This window comes from Fusarium proliferatum (genome assembly GCF_900067095.1).
Source record: "Fusarium proliferatum ET1 genome assembly, contig: FPRO_scaffold007, whole genome shotgun sequence".
Lineage (NCBI taxonomy): Eukaryota > Fungi > Ascomycota > Sordariomycetes > Hypocreales > Nectriaceae > Fusarium > Fusarium proliferatum.
In genome coordinates this window covers 1,114,657-1,139,732 of record NW_022194796.1, presented here as the reverse complement: position 1 = coordinate 1,139,732, position 25,076 = coordinate 1,114,657, and the positions used below count along the sequence as shown (strand labels likewise).

General features: G+C 48.7%; 13 protein-coding genes across 13 annotated transcripts; 8 read left to right on the top strand and 5 right to left on the bottom strand.

Moving 5' to 3' along the window:
- Positions 1-1,370: 1,370 nt before the first annotated feature.
- On the top strand, positions 1,371-3,169 carry FPRO_07828 (uncharacterized protein; the record flags this gene model as incomplete). The annotated part of the gene is made up of 2 exons (XM_031234074.1): positions 1,371-1,647; positions 1,698-3,169. The coding sequence occupies 2 exons, from the start codon at positions 1,371-1,373 to the stop codon at positions 3,167-3,169; spliced, it is 1,749 nt and encodes a 582-aa protein (XP_031083847.1).
- A 245-nt stretch (positions 3,170-3,414) lies between these two features.
- Positions 3,415-4,545, bottom strand: FPRO_07829 (uncharacterized protein; the record flags this gene model as incomplete). Its single annotated transcript, XM_031234073.1, has 2 exons — positions 3,415-4,449; positions 4,501-4,545. The coding sequence occupies 2 exons, from the start codon at positions 4,543-4,545 to the stop codon at positions 3,415-3,417; spliced, it is 1,080 nt and encodes a 359-aa protein (XP_031083846.1).
- An 876-nt stretch (positions 4,546-5,421) lies between these two features.
- On the top strand, positions 5,422-6,389 carry FPRO_07830 (uncharacterized protein; the record flags this gene model as incomplete). Its single annotated transcript, XM_031234071.1, has 3 exons — positions 5,422-5,923; positions 5,973-6,265; positions 6,315-6,389. 3 exons carry the CDS (start codon positions 5,422-5,424, stop codon positions 6,387-6,389), a joined length of 870 nt encoding a protein of 289 aa, XP_031083845.1.
- A 1,335-nt stretch (positions 6,390-7,724) lies between these two features.
- On the top strand, positions 7,725-9,296 carry FPRO_07831 (uncharacterized protein; the record flags this gene model as incomplete). Its single annotated transcript, XM_031234070.1, has 4 exons — positions 7,725-7,767; positions 7,844-8,646; positions 8,696-8,883; positions 8,933-9,296. The coding sequence occupies 4 exons, from the start codon at positions 7,725-7,727 to the stop codon at positions 9,294-9,296; spliced, it is 1,398 nt and encodes a 465-aa protein (XP_031083844.1).
- Positions 9,297-9,955: 659 nt separating this feature from the next.
- On the top strand, positions 9,956-10,699 carry FPRO_07832 (uncharacterized protein; the record flags this gene model as incomplete). Its single annotated transcript, XM_031234069.1, has 1 exon — positions 9,956-10,699. The coding sequence occupies one exon, from the start codon at positions 9,956-9,958 to the stop codon at positions 10,697-10,699; it is 744 nt and encodes a 247-aa protein (XP_031083843.1).
- A 439-nt stretch (positions 10,700-11,138) lies between these two features.
- Positions 11,139-12,212, top strand: FPRO_07833 (uncharacterized protein; the record flags this gene model as incomplete). Its single annotated transcript, XM_031234068.1, has 3 exons — positions 11,139-11,258; positions 11,307-11,550; positions 11,602-12,212. The coding sequence occupies 3 exons, from the start codon at positions 11,139-11,141 to the stop codon at positions 12,210-12,212; spliced, it is 975 nt and encodes a 324-aa protein (XP_031083842.1).
- A 338-nt stretch (positions 12,213-12,550) lies between these two features.
- FPRO_07834 (putative RPL42B-ribosomal protein L36a.e) lies at positions 12,551-13,284 on the bottom strand (the record flags this gene model as incomplete). Its single annotated transcript, XM_031234067.1, has 3 exons — positions 12,551-12,590; positions 12,644-12,921; positions 13,282-13,284. 3 exons carry the CDS (start codon positions 13,282-13,284, stop codon positions 12,551-12,553), a joined length of 321 nt encoding a protein of 106 aa, XP_031083841.1.
- Positions 13,285-13,663: 379 nt separating this feature from the next.
- FPRO_07835 (uncharacterized protein) lies at positions 13,664-14,713 on the top strand (the record flags this gene model as incomplete). Its single annotated transcript, XM_031234066.1, has 4 exons — positions 13,664-14,057; positions 14,115-14,257; positions 14,306-14,544; positions 14,605-14,713. 4 exons carry the CDS (start codon positions 13,664-13,666, stop codon positions 14,711-14,713), a joined length of 885 nt encoding a protein of 294 aa, XP_031083840.1.
- An 848-nt stretch (positions 14,714-15,561) lies between these two features.
- On the bottom strand, positions 15,562-16,068 carry FPRO_07836 (putative multiprotein bridging factor MBF1; the record flags this gene model as incomplete). The annotated part of the gene is made up of 2 exons (XM_031234065.1): positions 15,562-15,864; positions 15,913-16,068. The coding sequence occupies 2 exons, from the start codon at positions 16,066-16,068 to the stop codon at positions 15,562-15,564; spliced, it is 459 nt and encodes a 152-aa protein (XP_031083839.1).
- An 885-nt stretch (positions 16,069-16,953) lies between these two features.
- On the top strand, positions 16,954-18,441 carry FPRO_07837 (uncharacterized protein; the record flags this gene model as incomplete). Its single annotated transcript, XM_031234064.1, has 2 exons — positions 16,954-17,553; positions 17,599-18,441. 2 exons carry the CDS (start codon positions 16,954-16,956, stop codon positions 18,439-18,441), a joined length of 1,443 nt encoding a protein of 480 aa, XP_031083838.1.
- Positions 18,442-20,022: 1,581 nt separating this feature from the next.
- FPRO_07838 (DUF636 domain protein) lies at positions 20,023-20,548 on the top strand (the record flags this gene model as incomplete). The annotated part of the gene is made up of 3 exons (XM_031234063.1): positions 20,023-20,140; positions 20,204-20,415; positions 20,468-20,548. The coding sequence occupies 3 exons, from the start codon at positions 20,023-20,025 to the stop codon at positions 20,546-20,548; spliced, it is 411 nt and encodes a 136-aa protein (XP_031083837.1).
- Positions 20,549-20,804: 256 nt separating this feature from the next.
- Positions 20,805-22,143, bottom strand: FPRO_07839 (uncharacterized protein; the record flags this gene model as incomplete). Its single annotated transcript, XM_031234062.1, has 2 exons — positions 20,805-21,520; positions 21,570-22,143. The coding sequence occupies 2 exons, from the start codon at positions 22,141-22,143 to the stop codon at positions 20,805-20,807; spliced, it is 1,290 nt and encodes a 429-aa protein (XP_031083836.1).
- Positions 22,144-22,967: 824 nt separating this feature from the next.
- On the bottom strand, positions 22,968-25,037 carry FPRO_07840 (related to PET56-rRNA (guanosine-2`-O-)-methyltransferase; the record flags this gene model as incomplete). The annotated part of the gene is made up of 1 exon (XM_031234060.1): positions 22,968-25,037. The coding sequence occupies one exon, from the start codon at positions 25,035-25,037 to the stop codon at positions 22,968-22,970; it is 2,070 nt and encodes a 689-aa protein (XP_031083835.1).
- Positions 25,038-25,076: the final 39 nt, after the last annotated feature.

Sequence of the window (25,076 nt, the reverse complement as noted above, 5' to 3'; positions counted from 1 at the left end):
CATTAACTTACAGGGAATACTCTCAGGAGAGCATCCGACGCTAATGAATGAGAACTGTGCGCTTTTAGAACTTGTATGCAGTCCATGGCAGGGTTGTAGCTAGCTCGAGATTCGAATCCGGCTGGTAGATAGGCTTAATGAGCGGATGGTTTCTGGAGACGGGAGTTCTTGTGTCTATACGGACTAGACGGATAGCTTAACATTACCAACAAACCCCATGCTCGTCCTTGGTTTCAAATCTCGAAAGGGGCGGATCGACGCGCAAGCCTTATTCCCGACGAGCTAGCTTGTCCTCGATAAGAAACTTATTGCAATCCAAAGTTTAGCAGTCAACATTCGCCTATCAAAGTTCTCATTCCAGTTAAATATTAAGAGTCTGGAACAATTCCACGGCTGTGATTAGGAGAAAATATCAGGTCTGGAACTCGAATAGTAAATGACTGCGCCCCGCTCACTCACGCTTCAACCAAGTATCATGAAGTTGATCAGCAACTCTAAGTTACAGCATGGCAATGTCGGCTGCGGCCTGGCTACCTGGCAATGGTGATTAGTAGCCAGCCACTGTACTCCGTATCCAGACTTTCTTTCAACACTGGTCGCTTTGAGGATTCAGCTGCATTGCAGTCCTTATCAGAAGTTAAAGAACCTAGATAGAGAGACTTGCTGGGTTGCTGCTTCAGTATTAGTGATCTTGGGGGAAGACGCAATGCCATGTTTTCTAGAAATGCCTTATTATCAGGAACATTACGAGTGCTATACAAGATCATGGCGGTAACACAAGTCCTGATGCCAAGCCCCCATAGAACGGGAGATGGATGGGTGATGATGCTGATGGATGCCCAGCTTTAGCGCCTCCCAAGCCCCTGGACCCAGCAAAAATCGGACCTACGGCCTCCTATTTCGGGCTTAACATCCAATATTATTTGCTGGTTCTATCCACCTTAACTACCTACTGACTTGTCCTCTCATCTCCAAGTCTGTGCCTTGTTTCACCCTCTCATCAACTGTACAATTGAATTCCTCGTTTTCCTTTGTTGATTTTTACATTATCATCACTCTGGTCACTCTTTGTTTTATTTGTTTTGCCCGAGGGTTTTCTTTTACAGGTTTCTGCTCCTAACAAAGCTACCGGAACTCACGATCGGCTCTTCCGCTCAGTGACGCAGCTCAACAACAAACCATTATAATCCTTCCCGTTCAAGCTCTTTTCATCAGCCATCAAGCCACGGGTTTATCTAATCTTTCAAATCCAATTTGTCTCTCGTGTGTGAGCGGCAGCATCACGTCTATCTGAAAATATCCTATTTTTGTTTGATGTTTGTGCTATTAAAGTTATAATCATCTTGTTATTGCAAACACCAGCTTCTGAAATGCGCATTTCATGGCGTCTCGGCTCTGGATACGTCGAGTCAGTGGATGACTATATCGGCGTGTTAGTGCCACTAGAGGAAGCTCATCTTTACAGCCAAGCGGCTAAAGCGAAGGGCGCCGGCCATGGGGAAACGCGGGAGGAGGGCGAGATGGACGATTTGGAGATGAAAGAAGAACGCGAGGGCATGCTTGAAGGTGATGCTGCTGAGTATACGGTAGATGGCCTACGCAAAGAAATGAGAGAAGGGCGACGAGGTCAATGGACGACATATGAGAGTGAGTGCTACATTTAAGACTGGTGCATTTATGAGCTAACGGGGTTTCAGTCAAATCAAAGCTCATGAATAAGGCAATTGGAGATATCGGTATGGGCAGTTATAACTGGCAGTTATTCGTTCTCTGTGGATGTGGATGGTTCGCCGACAACCTTTGGATGCAGGGAGTGTCACTCTGTCTGCCATCTCTATCAGGCGAATTCGGTGTCGATGAAAAGACGGTTCGATACACAACCAGCGCCCTGTTCGTCGGTCTATCGATTGGGAGTTTTTTCTGGGGAATTGGGTCCGATTTCCTTGGTCGTCGCATTGCCTTCAACACTACCTTGCTTATTACCAGTGTCTTTGGCATCATGTCCGCTTATGCCCAAAGCTGGGGCAGTGTTTGCTTCTTCTTCAGTGCCCTTGGTTTCGGCGTCGGCGGCAATCTTCCTGTTGATGGTGCTCTCTTCCTGGAATTCCTCCCTGATGCTTCCAGCGCTTTGCTCACTCTGCTGTCCGTCTGGTGGCCCTTTGGACAACTTGTCTCATCTCTGATTGCATGGTACTTTATCGGCAACTGGCCAGTTGAACAGGGTTGGCGATACTTCATTGTCACCATCGGCATTGTTACTTTCGCCATGTTTGTTGTCCGATTCTTCGTCTTTCATCTCTTCGAGTCACCCAAGTTCCTTCTTAACAAGGGTCGCCAACATGAAGCAGTGGCTGTCATTCATGGTCTGGCATACCGTAATGGTACCAAGACGTGGCTTACTTCAGAGCTTCTCGACTTGGTTGCTTGCGAGGATGGCGAAGATCTAGCTCATGTTGCAGAGAAGAAGATTCCTGCTCCATCGACTATTGGTTTCCTCCGTGAGAAGTTCCAGTCATTTTCTGGAGAGCGCCTGCGACCTCTATTCCAGAACAAGACCCTTGGCATGGCAACTTCTTTGATCTGGTTCTGCTGGGCTACGATCGGCATGGGATATCCTCTTTTCAATGCTTTCCTTCCTCAATACTTTGCTCGTGCACATAACGAAGCATCGGATAACATGCAGTCCGAAACAGATACCATCTCATCAGACACATACCGCAACTACGCCATCGCATCTGTCATGGGCGTCCCTGGGTCTCTTCTCGCTGCATACCTCGTTGATCACCCGTCCCCATTCCTCGGTCGTCGAGGAACGCTTGCTAGTTCCACCCTCCTCTCCGCGGTGTTCCTTTTCCTCTTTGTCTTCTACGGCACTACATCAACTGCCCAACTACTAATGTCTTGTGTCGAGGCTTTCGCCCAAAACATCATGTACGGTGTTCTGTACGCCTTTACGCCTGAAATATTCCCTGCTCCTGTTCGAGGCGCTGGCACCGGCGTGGCCAGCTTCCTGAACCGCATTACTGGCCTCATGGCACCCATCATTGCCGCTACCGTTCCTGGCGATGGTGCTACTACACCTATTATCATGTCTGCGGTCCTTATTTTGTCTGCTTTTATTGGCATTTGTCTCATTCCCATCGAGACAAGAGGTGCCTCACGACTTTGAGTCCTCGACTTTCAATTAAATGCGGCCCTGCAAGCATAATAGACACCGCACAACCTTTGTTACAACACACACATACTAACGACCTGGAGTCAAAGAGTGGTCTTGGGTATAACTTGCATTTCTGATGTCATTTACAACGGGGTTTGGCAGTGCTTTGTATTTCATGCTGTCCATAAAGTTGTCTGCATAGAGCATACATTAACTAGTGCTTATTTAAAGTTACAATAGATATTGATAACGCTTGTCTATCTGTTACCTTTCGCACCTGCCGGTGCATCAACTCTCCTCTTCCTCAGTGACATTCCCATGGCATCTCTAACCATAGGGTCAGCTCTAATAGTATTCTGTACAAGCCACTCCCTCATCTTGCCCTGTAGATTGGACGTTGCATCATTGTCACCCTTAAAGGGAGCCATTTCCATATCCAATAGTCTTACAGCATCTCCGTCAAGTTGCTTTGTCAGCATTTCAAGGCGATGTAGGCTTTGTCTTAGAGCCTTTTCGTCGTCCTCCTCAGACTTTTCTGGCCCCGTGATCATGAATGCAATGAGAGGTCCTATCTGGTTGAGAGCAATATAGAAAGTGATCGTGAGTCTCCGGGCGAGAGAGATGATCTGGAAAGGTAGATATGGTGGCGAAGATGTAAATCGGAGGAGGACGGCGTTGATGGCACTGACAAAAGGTGGGAAGTCGGGACGTGTTACGGCATGGAGCTCGAATACGCAAAGGGCGATCAGGACTAGCCACCGATAGTATTTGCCAAACTCCATGTAGCCAAATAAGCCCAGAATGTAAATTGATGCGGCAGCCACAACGTAGTGAGGCAGGATGCCGGAGACAACACCACGGGTAACATAATCTCTGATAGTAACGCATTTCTGCCACCGCGCAATCTCAGGTCCGAAGCGTTCATATGCAAATCTTTTCGCGGTATCTTGTAGCGTATCACTAGCAACCTTGAGGTGCATGAAAAAGGCTGCAGAATCGCCAGCGTCCTTGCCTGCTTTGTCTGGGTGGTGCATAGCAGCCAAGCGACGGAAGCGCGTCTTGATCTCGCGATCGGCAGCATCGAGTGGCACTCCGAGATCTGCATAGTATGAGGATATGCGGCGCTGTTCATAGTCCGCTTCGAAGATTGTGTAGCAGAGGTAGGCAGCGACAACGAGAATATGTATGGTGCGTCGATGCGAATTATAGCGGGCAGAGCCAGGGGCAGGCTTTGGATCGCCGGCGCGAATGGTAAAGCCGTAATAGATGGACTGGAGCCATCCTGTTGCAAGCTACGAAGCGGTTAGCAGGTCAAGCAAATTCTCCGAGAAAGAATCTCATACATTTGGGAGAAAGGCCCAGCCTAGCATGGACAAATAGCCAGACATGGCGGGCAGCGGATCATTGGAAGATGTTTAGTGAGTTTCGGAATTATATGCGAATGCGTTAAAGAGCAAGAAAATTTCTGGCATCAACCAAGTTGAGAATACCCGAGTTAGTAGGTTGTTATTTGATGTGGCCAGATTGTACCGTAGTAAGGAAGCTTGCAAAGGCTCGCGCTGGCAATTGTTAGTTGGTGTTTCGAGCTCCAGTGCGTCAGAGTGGGTCTAGAGTCTTACAAGCCGAAGCCATTTCTTTGTCATTGCGTCCACGACTCTTCAGCTTCAGTTACTCATACAAGCACTTTCGCTGACATACCTAGTACGGAATAGCAGAATAAATCTTGAATGCCTTTGTTATATGCTTACCTCCACACAATAACCGCTATAAATAATTGAGAGTCTGGCTTGGACGTTGATCCCCGTTTCGGTGTCAAAATGTAGTCATCTCTCGTGAGGCTTGAGTAAACATCAAATTATCACTTCCTATCTTTCATATACTTAGATGCTATTGCCAACCGAGCATCTACTCTTTGCATTGCTCTCCAAAGGAACGCTGTGTGCCTGGCGAGAGCTATGCGACTGGGGTTCTGAGCCAGCCATCTCATCGTTGCATTCTACCAGCCCTCACAACGAGTAGATGCATAAAGAACGTGCCGAAAACAGACGTTAAAATCGTCGAGCTATTGATCGTATTATTCAACTTGTGGTAGAATTACTGTTATAATTTGTGGCTGCGAAGGCTTGAAGCAACATGCTGGCAGTCAGTCAGTACGAGTGTGGGGATATTGTTTTATATACATAAGTACCTAGCCTTAAGCTTTCTCTGAGGGCTCTGCTTTCACTCGCAGTCTCCCCAGACACTGCCTTTCTGGTTTTTTGGCCATGCGATTTTCATTGATATTAGCGTTTGCTACGGCAGCTTTAGCAGCGTGCAATGGTCATGATGAACTCTGCGGGCGAAAATATTCTGACATCACTTTCATTGGGACACACAACAGCGCTTTTGTTGGAGAGCTTCCAATTAACAACCAATACATCTCAGTCTCAGAACAACTCAATTTAGGCGTACGGTTCTTGCAGGCTCAGACACAAGACAAGGATGGCAATATACAGATGTGCCACACTCACTGCTGGCAACTGGACGCTGGACCATTGCATAACTATCTAGAAGAGATATCAGAATGGGTCGGGAAGAACCCAGATGAGGTTGTGACGATACTACTGACGAACGTCGATGACCTACCGATTGAAAAGTTCGACGAAGCTTTCAGTTGTGCAGGGTTAAAAGACCTTGTCTTTCGTCCCAAGAAGAGGGTTTCTCGAGACGAGTGGCCAACTCTGCAAGAGCTACTTGATGATGGAACTCGGCTTATTGTATTCATGGGTATGCCTTGTTCTGTTGATTCGTTTCTTGAGCTTACTGGCTGTTATAGATTTCAACATGGATGTGAGCAAAGTTGACTACATACTTGATGAGTTCCACTATTTCTGGGAGACTCCATTTGGTGAAACCGACTCCTCGTTTCCAACCTGCAAGGTTGACCGCCCGGAGAAGGGGGATCCAACCGTACTCATGGGGATTATGAACCATATGTTGAACTACGACATCATGGGTGTCGTCGTCCCAAATCAGGCCGATGCAGAGAAGACGAATTCAGAGTATTCTATCCAAAAACAGGTAGACCTTTGCGAGAGCAGCTGGGGCAGGCGACCGAATGTCGTTCTTGTAAGTGGCGAATAAATCTTAAAAAATTGTATCTAATTGAATGGCACAGTTGGACTGGGTTAACGTTGGAGAGGCAATGGACGCCCAGATATCTCTGAATGGTTTACGAGGATCGCACAGTTGAATTCCCGCAAACGAAGGCCGTACTAAGAGTCATGTACACAGACATCTTCCAGTAAATCCCCCGAACTATCTACAGATTAATATGACTTACATTCACGCACTGCGATCCAACAGTCACAGTCGGACGGGCTAATCGACTATCAGTGTGATTCGCTTGGTGGTACCGGTTGCCATTCCAGTAGTACCGTCCTTCAGTACTGAGAACCCCCATCTGCCTGTTCCTGTAATGTCAGGAGTTCCTTCAAATCCCCAAAAGATGTCTAACCCCGGATCGTGAATGTAATTTTTGGCATATGTACCTTGGAATAATTCCGTTCGGCCGAGGTCATCATATCGTGGTTGTTTTGACATGATGTTGTTATGTTGTTGATGAAGACTGCAAAACGGTATGTAAAGGCTAGCTGTTGATTGGTAGCCTAAAAGTACCTTGGCTGCTAGCGGGAAGATCCAGGGATTATGTTCCTGGCTAGCGCAGTCATCCCCTAAGCAAACTCTATTACATCCTTTGGACCCCCCTTAGGGAGCAAAAAAACACCAGACTTATTAGAGGGTGTCAAAAATAAACTCGGCAAAGAGCGCCCTAAGATTAGGCTAGATTTACCTAAGCACTTTTATCGCTTTGGGTCAAAGTCCTAACTTTTCTTTCCTCCCCTAAACCCCAATGGTCAGATGCCTCATTTTGTTTACTTGGCCCGCAAAAACAAAGAAAGATGTAATGGATACCCCAGAATACGAGTCGGGAGGTTCTTCACTTGCCTATGTGCCAAAACGGGCATGATCCGAGGAAAGGCTACACGATTCGTGATAATGCATTGCACAGAACCAAGACAAGACATGCCAGAGCCCTCGTCAAAGTCTCAAAGAGCCCCTTTTCATAGTCGGAATGCCGAATCTGAATCACTTGGGCTTTTGCTTGTGACGCACGTAGTTGAGTAAATATCTTGGCCAGACCTATGTCGACTACTGTACAGCCTAAGTAGGTAGACAAAATGGAATCTTAACTTTCCTGATTGAGCCTGCAATTTCACATCCACTCTTCATCTATCTATTGGCAGCCCAGCGGACATAAACATCACACTTCCATCATTTGCCGTCCCCTCTACAAATCTACCTACACCTCATCTTAGTGGCGCGCCTCCTTTTCCGGCTTTGTCTCCCTGATCTTCCTACCAGCCTTAGCAAATGTTCAATTAAGCATCCAATTTGTGATTTCCTCTGGCATCTCTGGCTTTCTTTCTTTCTTTCTTTTTTTCCCTTTTCTTTCTTCCTCTCTCTTCGCCTTCTTTTGTTTTCTCTTTCCATCATCTTATATCTCCCCCACACCCAGACCCATACAATGTTGCTTCGCAAGCTCGGGCATGCCCTGGCTGCGACAGCAGGTAAGTTTGCCCTCTCTTCTAAAAGACGAGGTCTTTTATCTTTTTCTTACTGCTGCTGACAAGCATTCTTCGGCAGCCCTTTTTCCAGTCGCTTTTGCCAAAGATGAAGGTGGTCAATCCACCTTCGTTTCCCCAGACGGAGACGTAGCGTTTGCGATTGACATTGGCGAGAACACCAACACCGAAGTCTACTTCAGTCTCCGCGTTAAGAAGAATCGATCCTGGGGCGCTGTTGGTCTTGGAAGCGAGGATATGCCCGGAGCTCTATTCCTCATGGTATACAAGAGCCGGACCACCAACAATGTTACATTCTCCCCGCGACTCGCCTACGGCCATTACGAGCCTTATTATTGGGATGAGATGGATTACGAAGTTCTTAATACCACAGGAATTATTGACGATCACATGGTGGCCACAATTCGCTGCAAGAGTGGGTGTCGCAGTTGGCCATCGCATGGCGGACAGAAGGGATACCTCGATGTTTACGATCACAACAGCAAGGCCGTATTCGCTTTTGGGCCAAAGGAGGACTACTACAGTGACGATACGGACGCACCTTTGAAATATCATGCAGGATATGGCAGTTTCTCGCTCGACATCAAACGAACACACGGGGAATCCGAGCTGCCATCTCTTAGCGATTCAACAAAAGATGTTGGATCCGAGCTTATCTACGCGACGAAGGCCAAGCCAAACTGGGCATCACCGCTTCACGGAGTTTTTATGGTCTTGTCAATCATATTCCTCATGCCAATTGGCGTTGTTCTGCTGAGGTCTGGAGGCTGGGTCAAGTGGCATGCTCTGAACCAGTCCATTGCGACTCTGGGTGTCTTTGCAGGTTTCGGTATTGGTGTCGCGAACAGTTTCTATTACCAAAGAGTAAGTCCATCCCGGTTATTCTGAGGCCTGTCACTGACGAATGTTATAGTCTCGAAGTTTTGACGACCCTCACCAAATTATTGGATTCGTCGTCACTGGCTTATTGCTCGGACAGTTTGGATTAGGAGTAATGCACCATACTCAGTACAGGAGAACTCAGGCCCCGACTAAGTACGGCAAGTTTCATCTCTGGGTTGGCCGTATCATTCTATTCTTAGGCACTTTGAACGCCTTCCTGTAAGTTATTACATGCACACATCGGTTGCTCATCACTAACCATCATCAGCGGCTTCACCTTTGCTCTGAACAGAAAATTTGGCATGCTCCTCGCTCTTCTCATCATTTTCATATGCATAAGCAGCCTCATCTTGATCTATGGTCGTCGATACATGGACAAGCGCCGTCTTGGACCCCGTGGCCCTGGTCTGGCAGGCCCTCAGCAATACAGCGCACCGCCATGGCGGGAACCTCCTCCGCAACACATGGGTTACCCATCCGATCCTCCGCCAGGATACCAACCGCCGTCGAACCAGGCCGGACTTGGCCAGATGTCACCTGCATTGCGATCACCATCCCCGTGGCAATCAAATGACAAAGATGACGAGGCAGAGTTGAACCTGGGACGTGAGCAGCGACCGAGGGAGTTCTAATCAATACTTTGAGTTTGGGTACTGGAGTTGGCGTTTATGTTAGCTTTCATGCAATAAAACGAATAACATGAGTGATCGAAACATTGGTGATCGGCATTGGTGATGAAGAGTGAGATGTGACTAGTTGTCTACCTAGGTATGTCAGCTTGGCCTGAAATTGGGAAATAACACACTGTTGGCGGCAAGACCAGGTGGAATTTGAATAGCAAAGACTTAACACCCTAGTCGAATACAAAGTATTCGCCTAAGAACATAATCGATGTAAATTAGTAGCTCAAGCTTACATTGAACGTGGTCAAATGGAGCCTCGATATATATAAGTTTTGCAAGAGAAAATCATCATGATACTTTGAGGTTTAGGGTAACTTGAAGGTCATTCGTAGCAGCTGCAGTAATACTGCATTAGGCTTCTTCTTCTTTTTTTCTCTCTTTTCTCTTTTGACCTGACGGAAACTCAGTGGCTAACTTTTCAGAGGAATGGTGTCTTGGTCACACTTGGAGTGGGTGCTTTACGTTGTGCTGTAGTTGGAGTGATGTATTGCCGACCTCGGATCGCAATGCTCTACTACAACTTATCGTCATCTGAAAATTAACTCAACTACGGCAAGACGTTTCCCACATCAACATCGAATCACCATAACAACTCTCAGGCGGCAGTCATGTCAGTTAAAGTTAACGTCGGAAACCTAAGCCTCCGTATCGGGGCCGTTCCCCTGACACAAGAGGAGTTCGCGCCGTTTGGAGACGTTGTCTCCAACCCACGACCAAGCCTTCTTCCATCAAAACACGCATCTGAAGGTGGTTCTCTCCCATACGACGGCACTACTGCCAATCAAGGAACAGCAATTCGCTATGCCGATGTCAGCAAGCCTCAGGACCTCCTCTCACAGGCTCCCAATAGCAATGGCCGGCTGATCATGAGCCAATTCGTCTGCGAAGCAAGAACTTTGGCACCTGCAAGCGATGACGCTTCGCAGAACGACTTCGCCGTCAACATTCTTGAACGGCACCCATTCACTTCTCAAACATTTGCTCCACTCGCCTCTACCGCTTCAAGCTACTTGGTCATCGTGGCCCCATCTCTGCCCCCATCTCCCCAAGACGATGGTCTACCTGTACCAAGTGGAGAGGGGCTACCCGGTAGAGGTCTCCCTAATCTGAAGGGGTTGCGTGCGTTTGTTGCAACAGACCGCCAGGCTGTGACTTATGCGGCTGGAACATGGCACGCTCCAATGGTAGCTCTTGGTAAGAAGGAGACAACGTTGGATTTCCTGGTTGTTCAGTTCTCCTCTGGCGTTGACATCCAAGACTGTCAGATCGTCACATTTGAGGGGCATGACTCTCAAGAACCTGACATCAAAGTACGCGTTCCGCGAGGCGGAACCGTTACCCCCAAACTGTAGCTAAACCAAGACACGGGATATTTGAGGATGGCACAATGCGTAACTGGAAAGTGGCTGAGTAGAGATAGCTGAGCATGCAATTTAAATGTATGCTTCATTTACCCGAGGATTGTATATTGTGATGCGAAGCCCCTGGGCTTCAACGTTTCAGCTAATCTTGAATCGAACAAGCTCAGGTTGGCCAATATAATGACTGTAATAATACATATGGTAATACGGAGTCATAGTTCTCAGATCCATAGACAACCACGTTGTCAAAAGCTTAGTCATCGTGCATTCCTATCATCCCACGATGTCTTTTAAACTGTTCTTATAAGTAGCTTGACGAGAAAGGCACTTAGGGCCATGCGTTTATCAATTCTATCATTCCTGTAGAATCCCGGGCAATATTGCAAATCAGTCGACAGTTACAACAAGCTGCGTTGTATCCTGAGCCAAAATGGCAGCCCAATTTGAAGCTGCAGAGGCTCGCAACAAGCTGGAGGATCTCTCTGGAATTCAGCTTGAGCCGGGCGAGAACCCATACAACGCCTTGATCAAAGCATGCAATGATGATCCGGTAAGTGACTGTCATTCAAACTTGTTGTGCCCAAACTTACAATGTCAGGCTGAGGTCCAAACTCTGTACTCTGTCCACCGAACAAAGAGGAACGGCCAACAGGCGGAGAAGTTTTTGTCCTCTGACTTCAAGGAACTGGTTATTGACCAGACACTCCTGCGGCTTGAAGACCCGACTGTAGAGCCGGGATTTCGTGACAATAGGAACTGCCTGGTCATCTGGGCCAGACCCCCAGACCACGTTATCCGCTTGGCCTCTAAGGTCAATGAGTTGCTCATGAAGGCCGCACCTAGTGAGGGGATTTTGTTTCATAGTCAACTGACATATACTGACCATTAAAAAGGTGTTTGGCTCATGCCTTCGCATAGGATGCATTTGACAACCCTCGAGGTTGCATTCTCCAAAACGCCCCAAGAGATTGCTGCCTTTGTAACGACTCTGAGACCAGCTATCCCTGATATTGTGAACTACCCATATCGTCACAGGTCTCGCCTTGTCAAGCCTATGGTTTCTTATGATTTGTCTGCTTTTGCCCTCTCGTTTCTTCCAGCGTCAGGCGAAGCAGCACTATCCCCTCCTCTCACCGAACCTGTTATTACAGAGGGGATCACGCAGGGAGACGATTACACATATCACCATCTGCGTCGAGACGTGTACGACAAGGTGCAGGAAAGCGGCGTCGTTGTTGGGTCAAGATATCAAGTTCCCAGCGCGCATATCACGCTTGGACGCTATCTGAATCACGATGACCATGACACGCCAGAAAAGAGGGCAGCCTGGGTTAAGGCCATTGATGAGGTCAATGCATGGCTAGAGAAGGAGGTCTGGGACAATCCTGACTCCGAGTATAATGCTGGCGAGTGGCTAGTCGGCCATGAGAGAGGACTGGATGCACGAAATGGCACACTCTGGTATGGAGGCGGCAAGACTATAATGCTGGGAGAAGGATTTTAGAATAGTATCAGAGCTTTATATCTATAGACAGATACATCGTTGCTTTTTGGAAGCTTTCTCAACCATGACCAAGACTCATGGGCCCTATCCTACTTGACGTTGAGGGGTAATGGCTCAACTGTTGAAAATGGTTCATCACCATGAATGCACTGTATTGTGCTTTGCTTCAGAAAATTCGTGTTGGTGCAACACAGAGAGTTTTTTTTTCATTCGTTCCCTATGAAACATGCCTCAAATCGAGAGCGTGTACCTCCTTTCGCCTGTGTCCATCCATGATGCCCAATTGCCGCCGAGGTAAGCATAGAAATGGTGACCCTGAGACCCCAAACACAAAGCACTTAGAAAACCAGAGCAGCACCCTTCGTCTTCTTGTCACCACTGTTTTCCATGTCAGTATATTGCAGAGTCCATGGAGCCAAGAGGTCACGTACCCAAGCTCGAAGTGCTTGCATCGCTTCAGCGCCAGCTGGAGCTTGGTCTTGCACTTGACACACTCCAATCGCAGAACAACCTTCTTGGTAGTCTTAGCCTTCTTGTGGAAGACAGGCTTGGTCTGACCACCATAACCGGACTGCTTGCGGTCGTATCGGCGCTTACCCTGGGCGAATAGGGAGGCCTTGCCAGCCTTGTACTGGGTGACCTTGTGCTGGGTGTGCTTGCGGCACTCCTTGCCCTTGCAGTAGGTGTTGCGGGTCTTGGGAATGTTGACCTGTAGGAGCCAGAATGTTAGCCATCTGGTGATTGTTCGAGGATCAAGACCTCTATCCAGATCTCAGCATATCGAGTCGCACGCCCCCAAGACAGTTTGAGAGAAAGATTGAATCGTCGGAAAGGGCTTGAAGGGCGGAAAAAGTGACACCTTCAAGAAGTATCGTCGGTTCGAGGTTAGAGGTGGTCGTTTCGAGTTCGTGCCCCTTCATGTTACCCCGAAAATTCATCCCACTTTCTCCCAGTAACTGTCATGGTGCGCGCATATTCGAATAGCTTGAGATAACGGCATTCCAACCCCAACAATACGATGGTGCTATTGTTGATGCTGATAGTGAGGTCTTGGGCTGTAGCGACGTACCATTTTGACGACGATGTACGGTGCCGTTCTTTGGGTGTGTTTGGTGATGCAAGTTCCAAAGACTGGCTAAATTGAGGTTTTGGTGTGATTTCTCACTTTGTGGGCAGCCGACCCTACCTAGCCCCATCGGGCGGTGTGGCACTCGCTTGCATCAGCCACACTTAGGCGCCTGAGATCTAGGGCAATCATGAGTGGCGCCTCATCTCGGTGAGGTGACGATAAAGATACGTACCGTGGATCTCACCCCACACTGGAAAGGACAGACTACGACCGGCCCCACCATTCCATCGGGATCTTGAGCGCATCCAAGGTGTTCTCAAGGGACGTTTTCAGGGACAACAGTTATCCGCATACAAAAGACGTTTCCAAAGCGTTAACCACAATGGACCCCTACTCGACTGAAGGCGAATTAATCAACATTCACAACCACTTCCACCAGGGCCAGTATCAGGAGGTCATTGACTTTGATACCTCTTCCTTCTCCCCTGACAACGCTCTGCCCGCGCGCATTCTTGTCCTCCGAGCTCGATTGGCTCTTGGACAGGCAGAAGATGTTCTCGATGATGTGAAGGGCGATTCTCAGCCTGAGCTCCAGGCTCTGGGTGCTCTTGCTGAGTTCAATTTGGGCAAGGCCGATTCTGCGGTGGAGACGATCGAGAAGCTGGCCTCTTCAGCTGCCGACAACACAACGGTCCAGGTTATCGGAGGAACGGTTCTCCAAGCTGCTGGAAAATCTGAAGAGGCTCTTGCTCTTCTCACTCAACACCAGGGAAGCCGTAAGATCGTCCAGGGGTTGGAGGATGCCTAGAATACCGCTGACCGCTATTGTTCAGTCGATGCTGTCTCTCTTATCGTCCAGATTCATCTGCAACAAAACCGAACCGACCTCGCTCTCAAGGAAGTATCCGCCGCAAGGCGATGGGCGCAAGATAGTCTCTTGGTCAACTTGGCCGAGTCTTGGGTTGGATTAAGAGTCGTAAGTGTTCTACATGTTTGGGGAAGTACATTCACTGAGAAGATACAGGGTGGTGAGAAGTATCAGCAGGCGTTCTACGTCTTTGAGGAGCTCGCCCAAGCTCCCTCGACCTCGTCAGTTCGAAGTCTTGTCTCGCAAGCTGTTTGCGAACTGCACCTCGGCCGAACAGAGGAAGCCCAAGCTGCTCTCGAACAGGCCCTGGAGAAGGACGCTAATAACGCCGACGCGATTGCCAACCTGCTGGTTCTCAATGTTATTTCCGGCAACCAGTCCGATGAATTCGCACAGTCAGTCCCGTTGTCTGATTCCAATCTTGAAACAAGAATTATACTGACATGTACTGCTAGGAAATTGAGGGGCATCAAGCCTAACCATCAATTCTTGGCCGACTTGGAGGAGAAGAGCGCCCTTTTTGACAAGGCTGCTACGAAGTATAGCCCCAAGGTGTCGGCATGATTTAGACTAGGCGTATCAATTGCTGAAATTAATGGCCGGCGCATTACTCATGGAGGATTGGACCCCCTTGGCAATGATTATTGAGATCTTGAATGTATTTTACCAATGTTAACCGACAGCACGTTCAAGTCACAGAAAAGCAACAACGGGAAAGCGAGGATTATCAAAATACATCAGGGCATATTACTGCAAAGAAGTAAAGAATTATATTTGACGCTGGCAAGGGTATATGCAGCCACTTTGGACTTGTAGTTCTTAACCTTCTGAATGAGGGTTGTTTCTTGAATATGAGGTGAGCTATTATTGTAAGATTGGCTTGAGTCTGAAGACCACTTTTGCCAATAGACCTTCCTTTGGTCCCTTGACTAAAGGACGGAGCCACGAGGCGAATGAACATCTAGTGTTCTCTAGCTATTGAGTCTCCAAAACATATATTATCTGTAATGTCGTTACGAGACACAAGTAGGGATGACTACTTGTTACACGAGTCCGCATTGTTGGATCCCGCTTTATTGGTCGTGCCCAGTAACAGGATGTATTGTTAAAACAGGCTCATAATGCACGAGGGGATATTTTATTCGGATGAGCAGGCAAGTTGCCTCGCTCAAAAGTTCAGAGACTAGAGCATCCATATCATAAAAGGGCCCGTCCATTCTTTCTATGCCGTCAATCCTAAACCCCGCGATGAAAAGAGAACAAGTCTCATGTACCCATGTCATAAAGCATCATGACGGCCCACACGAAACTCCCGAATTTCCCAACCAAGATGTCATCATCATTCGCTAACGCTCGACTCGGCACTGAAGCCCTCTTACAAAATCTTTTGTCTAAGCATTGGACGCAATTGCTCATTTCTTCTTGTTGGGGAACTTGGGAGCGCCAATGTCGCTACCTCGCAGCTTGACATTGAGCACTCGCTCCATGGCGCCAAGCACCTTCTGATCGGGGGCGGCAGTGCCTCGCTCGAAGTCGGCGACGATAGCCTGGGTAGTGTTGCATCGGGTAGCAAGATCCTTCTGTGTCATCTTGGGCTCAACTTGCTGACGAGCCTTGGAGATAACATCGCCAACAGTCTTGCCGATGGTGTTGGGCTTGATGATGTCGTCGGATCGATCGACCTTTGTCATACGCTGACCCTCTGGTGCGGAACCCTGCAAAATGGTTAGTGTGTGCTACGGAGAGACGATGGCTGTACGTACGGCATTGGCAGAAGAGTACTTCTTCTCGGTAGTGAGGCCGCCAGCTCGTTGGGCAGCGTTCAGAGCAGCCTTTCCTCGAACAACAGTCTCTCGCTGGGCGGCGCCAGAGCCACGGGTGCGGCTACCAATCTTGGTGGTGGTATCCCAGTCATCCATTTTGAAGATATGAAATTTTGTCAGAGGAAGACGTGTGTTTTAGAGCGAGGGTTGACTCGGCGTGACGATGTGGAAGATGTGTTTGTTGGGTATGTAAGAATGGAATATAGATCAAGCTGAAGTTCTGGGCGACAAAGAATTTATGGGGATGGTGATGGAATGGGCGGAGGGGTTTAGGCCTGGCCTTGGGTCACTGAGTCAATCGGCGGGGGACTATAATTGGCACCGTGCATCGGTGGCCTCTTGCATGCGCCTTGTTACTCCTGTGGTAAGGCTGCCTCGGATTTGGTTACCAAGCCCTGGAGATAACAGTGCGGCCAGACGTCTGTGTGCTAATTTTCATTCGCACCGCCACTGGTGGCCCATGTGTCGCCTCTTCTCAGCCCATAGAAGGTGCTAGACTTTCTGGACGGGAACCCTTTTTTGAGACGGGCCAGGGACCGGAGCACGAAGACGATGCAAGATGGGTCCGGCCTGACTGAGCGAAAAGACTCAATGACGATGAAGCGGGACCCTGACGTGCCTGACAAACTGACGTGCTCTCGTGCTCTCGTGCTTGTTCATCTCACACTAAACTACCTTATGGATAACTCGTATATTCTATCGTTCTTGATATGATGACTAATGACAGACGGTCCTTGCAGCTCAGCTGCTTACTGGCTCATGTGTCGACAAAATGTCCATCCCATAATGCTAACTACAGTACCTTGATGGACAGGTTTTAACCTCGGACTTCCTTCGTAGATATTTGAACAAAAGACCTTCAGGCTCTGGCACTTCGGTCCGCATTTGCCTTTTCTCTTGTATCGCTCACCTGCGAAGCTGAGGAATTTTCATCTTCGCGGCTGTTCAAACAGAGATGCATCATCGACCCCTGACTTGCCTATGGACGGCTTGTTCGATGGCTCGCCGCTTCTATCGGCCGTCCTCGCGGCAGACTTCGTTGATGTACTCTTGAAGAGATGGTGGGATCTTTTTACCATCTTGGCTACAGCTTGGGTATATCTTGTACTTGCAAGGAGACTCGATATTCTGTTTACCCTGGGCTTTGTCGCTTGGAAGCATGCTTCTGTAATGACCTCGCTTGTAAGCCTCCTCAACTCACGGTATACCACGGATGCCGCCCTTGGAATATGCGGAATATTTCTAGTTGGTTACTATGCCTCAAGGTGGATTGTCAATCGCAGGGTCAACTCTACTGCTAGTACTGCTCATCGACTGTTGATTCCTGGTCGAATAACTCACCATAGGTTGTATCCCCAGAAGCATTCTTTTTCTTATCCATACCTCCTGCTTGGCATCCCGATAGAGGTCTCGGATAACGCCAATGACATTATGCTTGCAAATGTTCACAGTTCATGGTCTTGGTTCATACAATTGTCCGGATTGACAGCCTTGTTTAAGGTTTGTCCGGCTGATCATCTACAACGCATACGCTCCGACAATGGCTTGCGTGGAAAATTGGATGCATATCTGGGGTCTGAGGTTTGTTATGCCATCTCACAGCCGAACTCAAACTGACAGGCGTAGGGTATTGATGCCTCGCGGTATCCGTATGCCTATCTCGTGACTGCCGCACAGTTGCCAGGCTTGCGCTTTAATCCGGCAACCTTTTGGTTCCTTTACTCACCAGACAAGGTCTTTCAGGCAATCATCCTGGAGATGAACAATGTCTTCGGGGAAAGGCATCCCTATCTTGTCACGAGAGAAGTACAGGCAGAAGATAAGCATGTTCATAACATGACCGAGAACGACCAAGGACTTCTGTGCGCTCAAATAAGAACGACATGGCGAAAGAGATTTCATGTATCGCCTTTCAACTCGCGAACGGGATCGTACTCTATGCTTGCCAAGGATCCCCCTGGGCCTGGAATGCGAGGATTTCGAGGTCTCGATATTTCCATCACCCTCTCGTCGTCAAAAGACCAGCCGAAGGTTTTGACAAACTTGTTCTCCGAAGGCGAGGCTATTGACCCCTATAAAATAAGCATTTCAGGGAGGGTTCGGTTCGCCTCAAGCTGGCTCGGTTCGCTTCTAGCCATTCTCCCCCGATTCATGATGGAATCAACCATTCTCTTCTTCAAACCTAGTCTTCATTTCTGGTATCGGCCTGAACCTTACAAGGAAAGTATAGGACGTTCAGCTAATTGGATTGAGAAAATTCTCGAACAAGTATTTCGTGAATACTTGAAGCATCTTGTCCAACGATCGACCGCCCCTGTCACTATTCTATACACGCCAAGGGGAGTTGCTGAAGCGTCTAAGCAGACATTTATCTCACCCTCCACGTGCGGCCCTGGAGAATCTATTCGAGATCAAGATCAAAGTGTTGATGCCGATTTTCTATTCACGCTTCGTTTACTATGCGCATGATTCTGAGGCCATCTTCTGCGAGGTGGCTGAAAGCTGTACCCTTTGGACTGACAAGCCGGTGCAGCTGACAAAGGTTTTTTTTGAAGAAGGGTTCTCCACCTATTCATGCTTCCAATCTGCTTGATTATATGCACTTCCAGCTCATCAAAAACCTCAGACGCCGGCCTGATAAGATTGAGAGACCATTGACATCTACAAATGGACATTCGTCCTCAGTGAAGGGCGTCGATATCCGGGAGTTTCGAATTTCATCAATGGACGCCTTTGTTCTTGAACAAGGAGATGCAGAACTCAAAAACGCGTATTTGAGGTCTGTGATCCGCCTCTTTGTGGCTGATCGCATTGCTATGAGTAGTGTCAGCCTACTTGGCATAATGGAGCTCATAGGAAGAGTGGGTGTCTCATGGGTGCTAGCATTGCTCATCACGCAGACCATCATGAGCTTCTCATGATCCTTATAATTTCATGGACAAAAGTACGGGAAGCACCCATCCCTTATTGATGAGTCCAAGAATAGGAAATTCGGGTCAAAAAGTCATCGATTATTCGCGGGTCAACATCCTGCTTACACCATACGTCCGGGTCAACCAATATTGATACGATTGAGAGACGATTTCAGAACATGCTATAAACCCACGACGAGTTAAGACCATTCGCTGACCAACCAGCACCACGAACCATAAAGCTGCCCGGCGTTAGGGTCTCCACCTACCCCGCGGATCTTATCATCGTTCCGATCAAGCTCTCACTGATGTGAGCTTGCTGTCTCGAATTTGAAATCAAGAGCTTCTCAAAGCTCTAGGAGTTGCTTGAGAGACAGTGGTCTACTGCCAGAATGTCATTGCAACACCGACTATACGATAACCATAGCTTACCCCTGCATGTGTTGGGTATGGGTATTTCAAATTGTCTCAATTCCAAATACTACACGCATGAAGCCCCGCTTCATGCTTTGTCTCCATTGAGACTACTCCCTGAAGAATGACAAATATCTCTGTCAACGTCACACAGCACTTGGTAAGAGTGCCAGGGGGGACCCGATGAACTAAGGCTGACGATGGGACTCGCCAATAGGATATGGCTGCGCAACGGTAACGGTATACCAACGACCTAAGGATCTGGAATTGAACGATGGTTTGGACAGAATTTGAGTATTTGGGAGTGTCAGACGAAGGATGCAACACCTCTTAATAGGCTAGCGCTCATGTCAAGCCTTGTTACCAACACAAAGCTGTACACAAATAGTCGAAGCATGCAGCTCCAGTCTACGCCCGTCGTTCCTAGTTCGACAACACATCCTTCGTTAACCTGAAGATCATTCTCAACGTCATCCAATCACTGCCCCACCACCAAATTCCCGGTCCTCGTTCATCATACTGTACCGTTACTCCCAACACTCCCCATCACTGACAAGAGCTCGGGATTTCCCTTTACCCCGCTATGGCCCCTCATGGAGCTTTCGAGAGCTTCTCTAGAGATTTTAAAAGCTCTCTGTTCCCCGTTCTAGACGTTAGTTTTTAGTTCAGACATCAATCCTCGACTTCGTATAACATCCTATCAACACACTCTTGAACAATCACAATGCCTCTCTCTGGACACTGCCTTTGCAAAGCCGTCACCTACAAGGTCGACGACGAGCCTCTTCTGGTTGGCTACGATCACTGTGACGATTGCCAGCGCCAGAGTGGTTCTACTTACTGTACGTTCCAGCTCCACAGGCCAACGGTGCTTGAATAGGTCAGGCTGACATCTATTACTTTAGCTCTCGTGGCTGTCGTCAAGAAGGACAAGCTCACAATCAGCGGCCCCGTCAAGACCTACTCTGGCAGTAAGGGCTCTTCAGGCAACATTGTCCACCGTCTCTTCTGCCCCGAGTGCGGCTCTCCCATCGCCCACGACCCCGACGCTGCTCCTGAGATCATTGCGCTCAAGGCCGGTACTCTCGACACTGAGATCAAGAAGAACCTGAAGCCTGTGAGTATAAATCGCCCATGTCGATGCTACTGGTAACTAACATTGACCGCAGGACACCGAGATCTGGACCGTCAGCAAGCTGCCCTTCTGCCAGGAGCACCTTGCTAAACCCTTTTCCCACATGCCCGAGTAAACGCATGACACTGGATAGATATGACAAGGAAGAGTTAGCGAGTTGTAAAGAAAGGCTACGTGCCTTAAAATAGTTCACAAAAATACAAAAAGTCCGAGCATCTTCACAAGCTGTAAAATAAGGATTGATGTGATTATAGCAAGTTTATCTAATATTTCATTTTCTAGATAGTCTATGTGCGATCGAATCGAGCAAATTCTTTTTCGTTAAACCCAGAAGCCATCCGACATTAAATCATGATAGTAAGTCTACACCCTCATACAAGCGCAACACACAGCACCACCATCATCACCACTGTGATAGCGGGATTCTCGTAGGCAGCTGAATCGGCCTTGGGAAATTCCTTCTGTACACGGCCGGTTTCACTGGCCTGTGCTGTGAAGCAACTCGCTGTGCCGCAATCATATCCGTCTGGACAGCATCCAGCTACTGGGCCGGCATCTCGACCACAAAGGAACCAGCCATCTGCGCAAGTTGATGAGGGTCCTGGGGCAGGTGGAGCATCGGTTGCAAGGACGACCACAGTCGCGCCGTTTGAGACGATGGTTGTCGAAGGAGCAGGGCAATCATGAACATCACAGTTTCGGCCTGTTCGACAACACCCGCCGCCGTGAGTGGCGAGACAGCCGTAGAAGCCCGTGGGACAGCCTGTTTGGATCTCTCCATCGTCGCTTGATGTTACCGAGGTGCCAGTTGGGCGATATGGAGCGATTCCAGTGGCCGAGCCTATAGCTGTAGGAGTCGCGGTCACAGAGCTATCTTCTGTCCCAGACTCAATTTCAGTTTCGGACTCGGTTGTGGTTCCAGCTTCGGAAGTCGTCGTAGGTTCTCCCGTGGTCTCAACCTCTGTTTCCGTCTTGGTAGTAGGTTCGACTGTGGAGTCCTCTGAAGTTGTTTCTTGGGAAGTTGTGCGGACTGTCGTTTGATCTTGAGTTGCGGTTCTCGTCTGTGTAGCAACAGCACTTGGGACGCCTGATTAAAGTCAACATTGGTCTGCGAAGCATTGCGAGTATTCACTCACAGCCCAATCCTTGGCAAACATATCCTGGAATGCAGCATCCTCCGCCAAGTTCTGCAGAGCAACTCGTAGCTCCATCAGGGCACGCTCCAACACCTCCACCACAAGACGCACCGTCAGGGCAGCAGGCGATGCCTCCCGCCACAGTATCGCCAACATTCACACAATAGGTTCCCTCTTGGCAGCATTTGACTTCGGAATCAATGTCAGAGCAGCTGTTCATCCCCTTAGGACAAGACGACCTCCTCTGTAGCAACGCCAGTGCCTCTGCGGCTCGGCGCAGCAGGCTCTCGTGGGACTCTTCACTGTGAGGAGCAAACGCTGGACGGTAGAAGCGCTCTGTGCCATTGAGGCTTAGAAGTTTGTCATCTTGCTCGTCAAGAAATGATATGGCAGCAGCGGCAGCTTCGCGCGGAGTAAGACCATGTAGTGGTGCGAAAGCGAGATGCTCCCTAAGGAGCTTGTCGTGCGAACCAGGGGCAACCTTCCGGATAGCTATTGGTGAACCCGACTCAGCGAGGGCCTGAGGAGGAAGTAATGTAGCGAGACACAACAGAAGAGCCGATATGGATCGCATTGCCGGACACTGAGTAGATTGTGGAAAGCTCAGGCTCAACTTGTTTTGCGTTGAACTCTCGTTGGGCTCATAGAATTTCAAGCGACAGCGGTGAACTGATAAATGTGTGATGTGTGGTATGAATTCTTGCCTACACCGCCACACAGTACGAGCCAAATGCCGTTGCCAGACACAGGTTAAAGATTGCCCGGAAATGCCACTGGGCTATTGTTCAGGTTATAAGGTACACGTTGGACGAGACAGAGCATGATGCTGCCGATGGGGAATGACAGCGACAACTCAGCGTTTTTAGGTAGCTTGTAAATAATTAATTGGGTGGCTGGGCGACGGTTAGGTGGAAGATATGATGGGGCCACAAGCTGGCTCTATCGCTACCTAGGTAGGTAGACTGGTCCAAATGCGTGCTCCAGCACTCGGTTAAGTTACAGTGAGGACATCAATCTTACGAATACTCCGTAGTCCGTAGCGCTAAAAGTTATATGTATCAGACTGAGAGTTGTAAGAGAGTCGTCTGTATGGCCAAGGAGTAGTCATGATGGCGGGCGGCGTGGCGCACAACGTCGTGCAGGGTCTCACAAGCTAGCCTCATGAGACGTACTCTGTGCTCCAGCGACGACAGCGATCCAGTAAGTTCTCCATAATTGCTTACCCAGTATGTACTTTGAATAAGTTAGATTGTTTCCACATGTGTTTCGTCTAGTATACATCGTTATTGTACATGATTTTCTATGCTCCCAATGCCTAACACCCAAGCGCCACCCAACCATCGTGTTATACATATCTAAGTTATTACAATAGCGGCACCCAGGCCTAGTCCAATGCTCTTAGAACACCAAATCGTCAGGTTTATCCAGCGTTTGATCGTCAGGCTGTTTTTGGTCTGCCTCCGTAGCAGCATCAACCTCATATTCCTCACCAGTAGTCTTTTCTTCAGAAGAATTATCACTTCCAGTTTCAATAAGCTTCGCCCCAGTCTTCGTTGCTATCGTCTTGCTCTCTGTATCGTCAGAACTGGCCTCCGAATCAGCCAGTCTGGTCGTGGGCTCAACTGGCTCTGGTGCAACAGTCACAGGTTCCTTAACGAAGGAATGACACAAGAGGCCTGCCGCAACACTGACGTTCAGACTATCCACACAGCTTCCATGAACAAACCGAGGTACTGATAGCTCATAGTCGGCAGCAACCTTGATAGATTTCGAAAGTCCATAGCCCTCATTACCAAGAATTAGTAGACACGGATGTTCGTTTAGTGGGTTTTGTGCCTCAATCGTATCTGTTGACACGAACTTGCTCCCATGCTTTCGAATAAGCTTTCGATCAGGCGGCGCCACCGCAGCGTATGATTTCCAGCCAGCTTTCTGGGAGTCTTGGATGAACCTCACAGGGTCGTCCACCGCGAATAATGAAACCTCCTCCACTGCACCAGCAGCAGACTTGAGAACAACAGGTGTGAGGGTGGAGGATCCCCGGTTCGTGATACCGACGGCGTCAACACCGAGATAGCTCGCAGTGCGGATGATACCGCCTAAGTTTCCCGGGTCGAGAATCTCATTGAGCAGCAAGACAAAAGGCTTGGGCATTACATCATTGGACCGACGAATAAATGTGTCGGTGCCATTGATCGTTGCCTCTTCCTTGGTTTGGTGATCAAGGTCCACGTGAAAGCCCAGGCGACCAGGACTTTCCTCTAACTTGCCAAGAGATTTGATAGGGATCTGGGGTAGAGGGGAGGCTTCAAGCACGAAGCCATTGTGAGGTCGCCCCATGCTCATCTTATCCATGATTCGTTGCTCTTCAGGAGGCACGATTTTGATGGGTACGTTGAGTTTCTTCGCCATTCGCGTCAAGGTAACAGTATCCGTGTTATACTTTCGGTTCTCATTGGCATGGATGTAGAGATTATACAACTTTCGTCGATTCTGCCCCAGTGCTGCTTTGACAACTGATCGACCGTATAGGAACTGTGAAGCAGCGGTAGTGTACTCGAGGGTCATGGCCATCATCTCCTTCTTCTTTCCGCGCTTAACATCGACAGAACTATGTCCTTGGTCATTCTGTCGGTCTTCTCGAGCGTTGTCATGACGAAAGTCGCTAGGCTGTGAACGATCGAATCTCCGCTGTGTTCCGTTAAATTCATCGTTGGACGATCTACCAGAGATATTTGACTGACGACCTTGATGGCCGAACCGGCCAAAACTTTGTTGCGGATCTTCAGGGCGTCGTATTGAGCGATTGAATTGCTGATTTAACTTTTCGAACTTCTCATTTGATGGCTCTCGTCGTTCGTGTCGTGCAACACCATTATCCCCATTTCTGGAACCAAACGTGCGCTCCTTTTGAGCTTCAGGGAATGGTCGCGGTCGAACAGGCTGCTTTACATTCAAATTGTCGGCCACCTCCTTGAGGTCGCCATACTTCATTCGGTGTACGAAGCTGCGATTTCCGAATTCGTTTTCAGGATCGGCGAATCGTCTCCTCCTGGTACGGCGGCCTATGCCTAATTCTTCTCTGTCTTCTCGCTCCTTCTTTTCCTCCTCCTTCTTCCTTAATTTCTTTTTCAGCTTCTGTTCCTGACGCCAATTTCGTGTGCCACCGGAGTCAACGGCTCTTGCACTGAATTTTGCGAAAAAATCGTCTCGGGGTCGGTGGGGGGACTCTTTAGGACGAGTGAGGCGCTCGCCTCCTGCTTTTCGTCGACCAGTATCATTATAGGCATTGCGGGTGTCGAAGCTGTCTGGGCCGTTTTGAATTCGTTCAGATCTGATCGATCCCCGGATGATGGCTGAGAGACCTTTTGCTCGAACAAAGATGGGGGCGAAACTCCTGGTAGCGGGATGAAGCCTTGCCAATGGGTGGTTTAGAGCAACAACCCTCAGTTGTGTAGGGGCAAGCATTGAATAACGTGTCTATATATCGCTATACAATAAATTGCC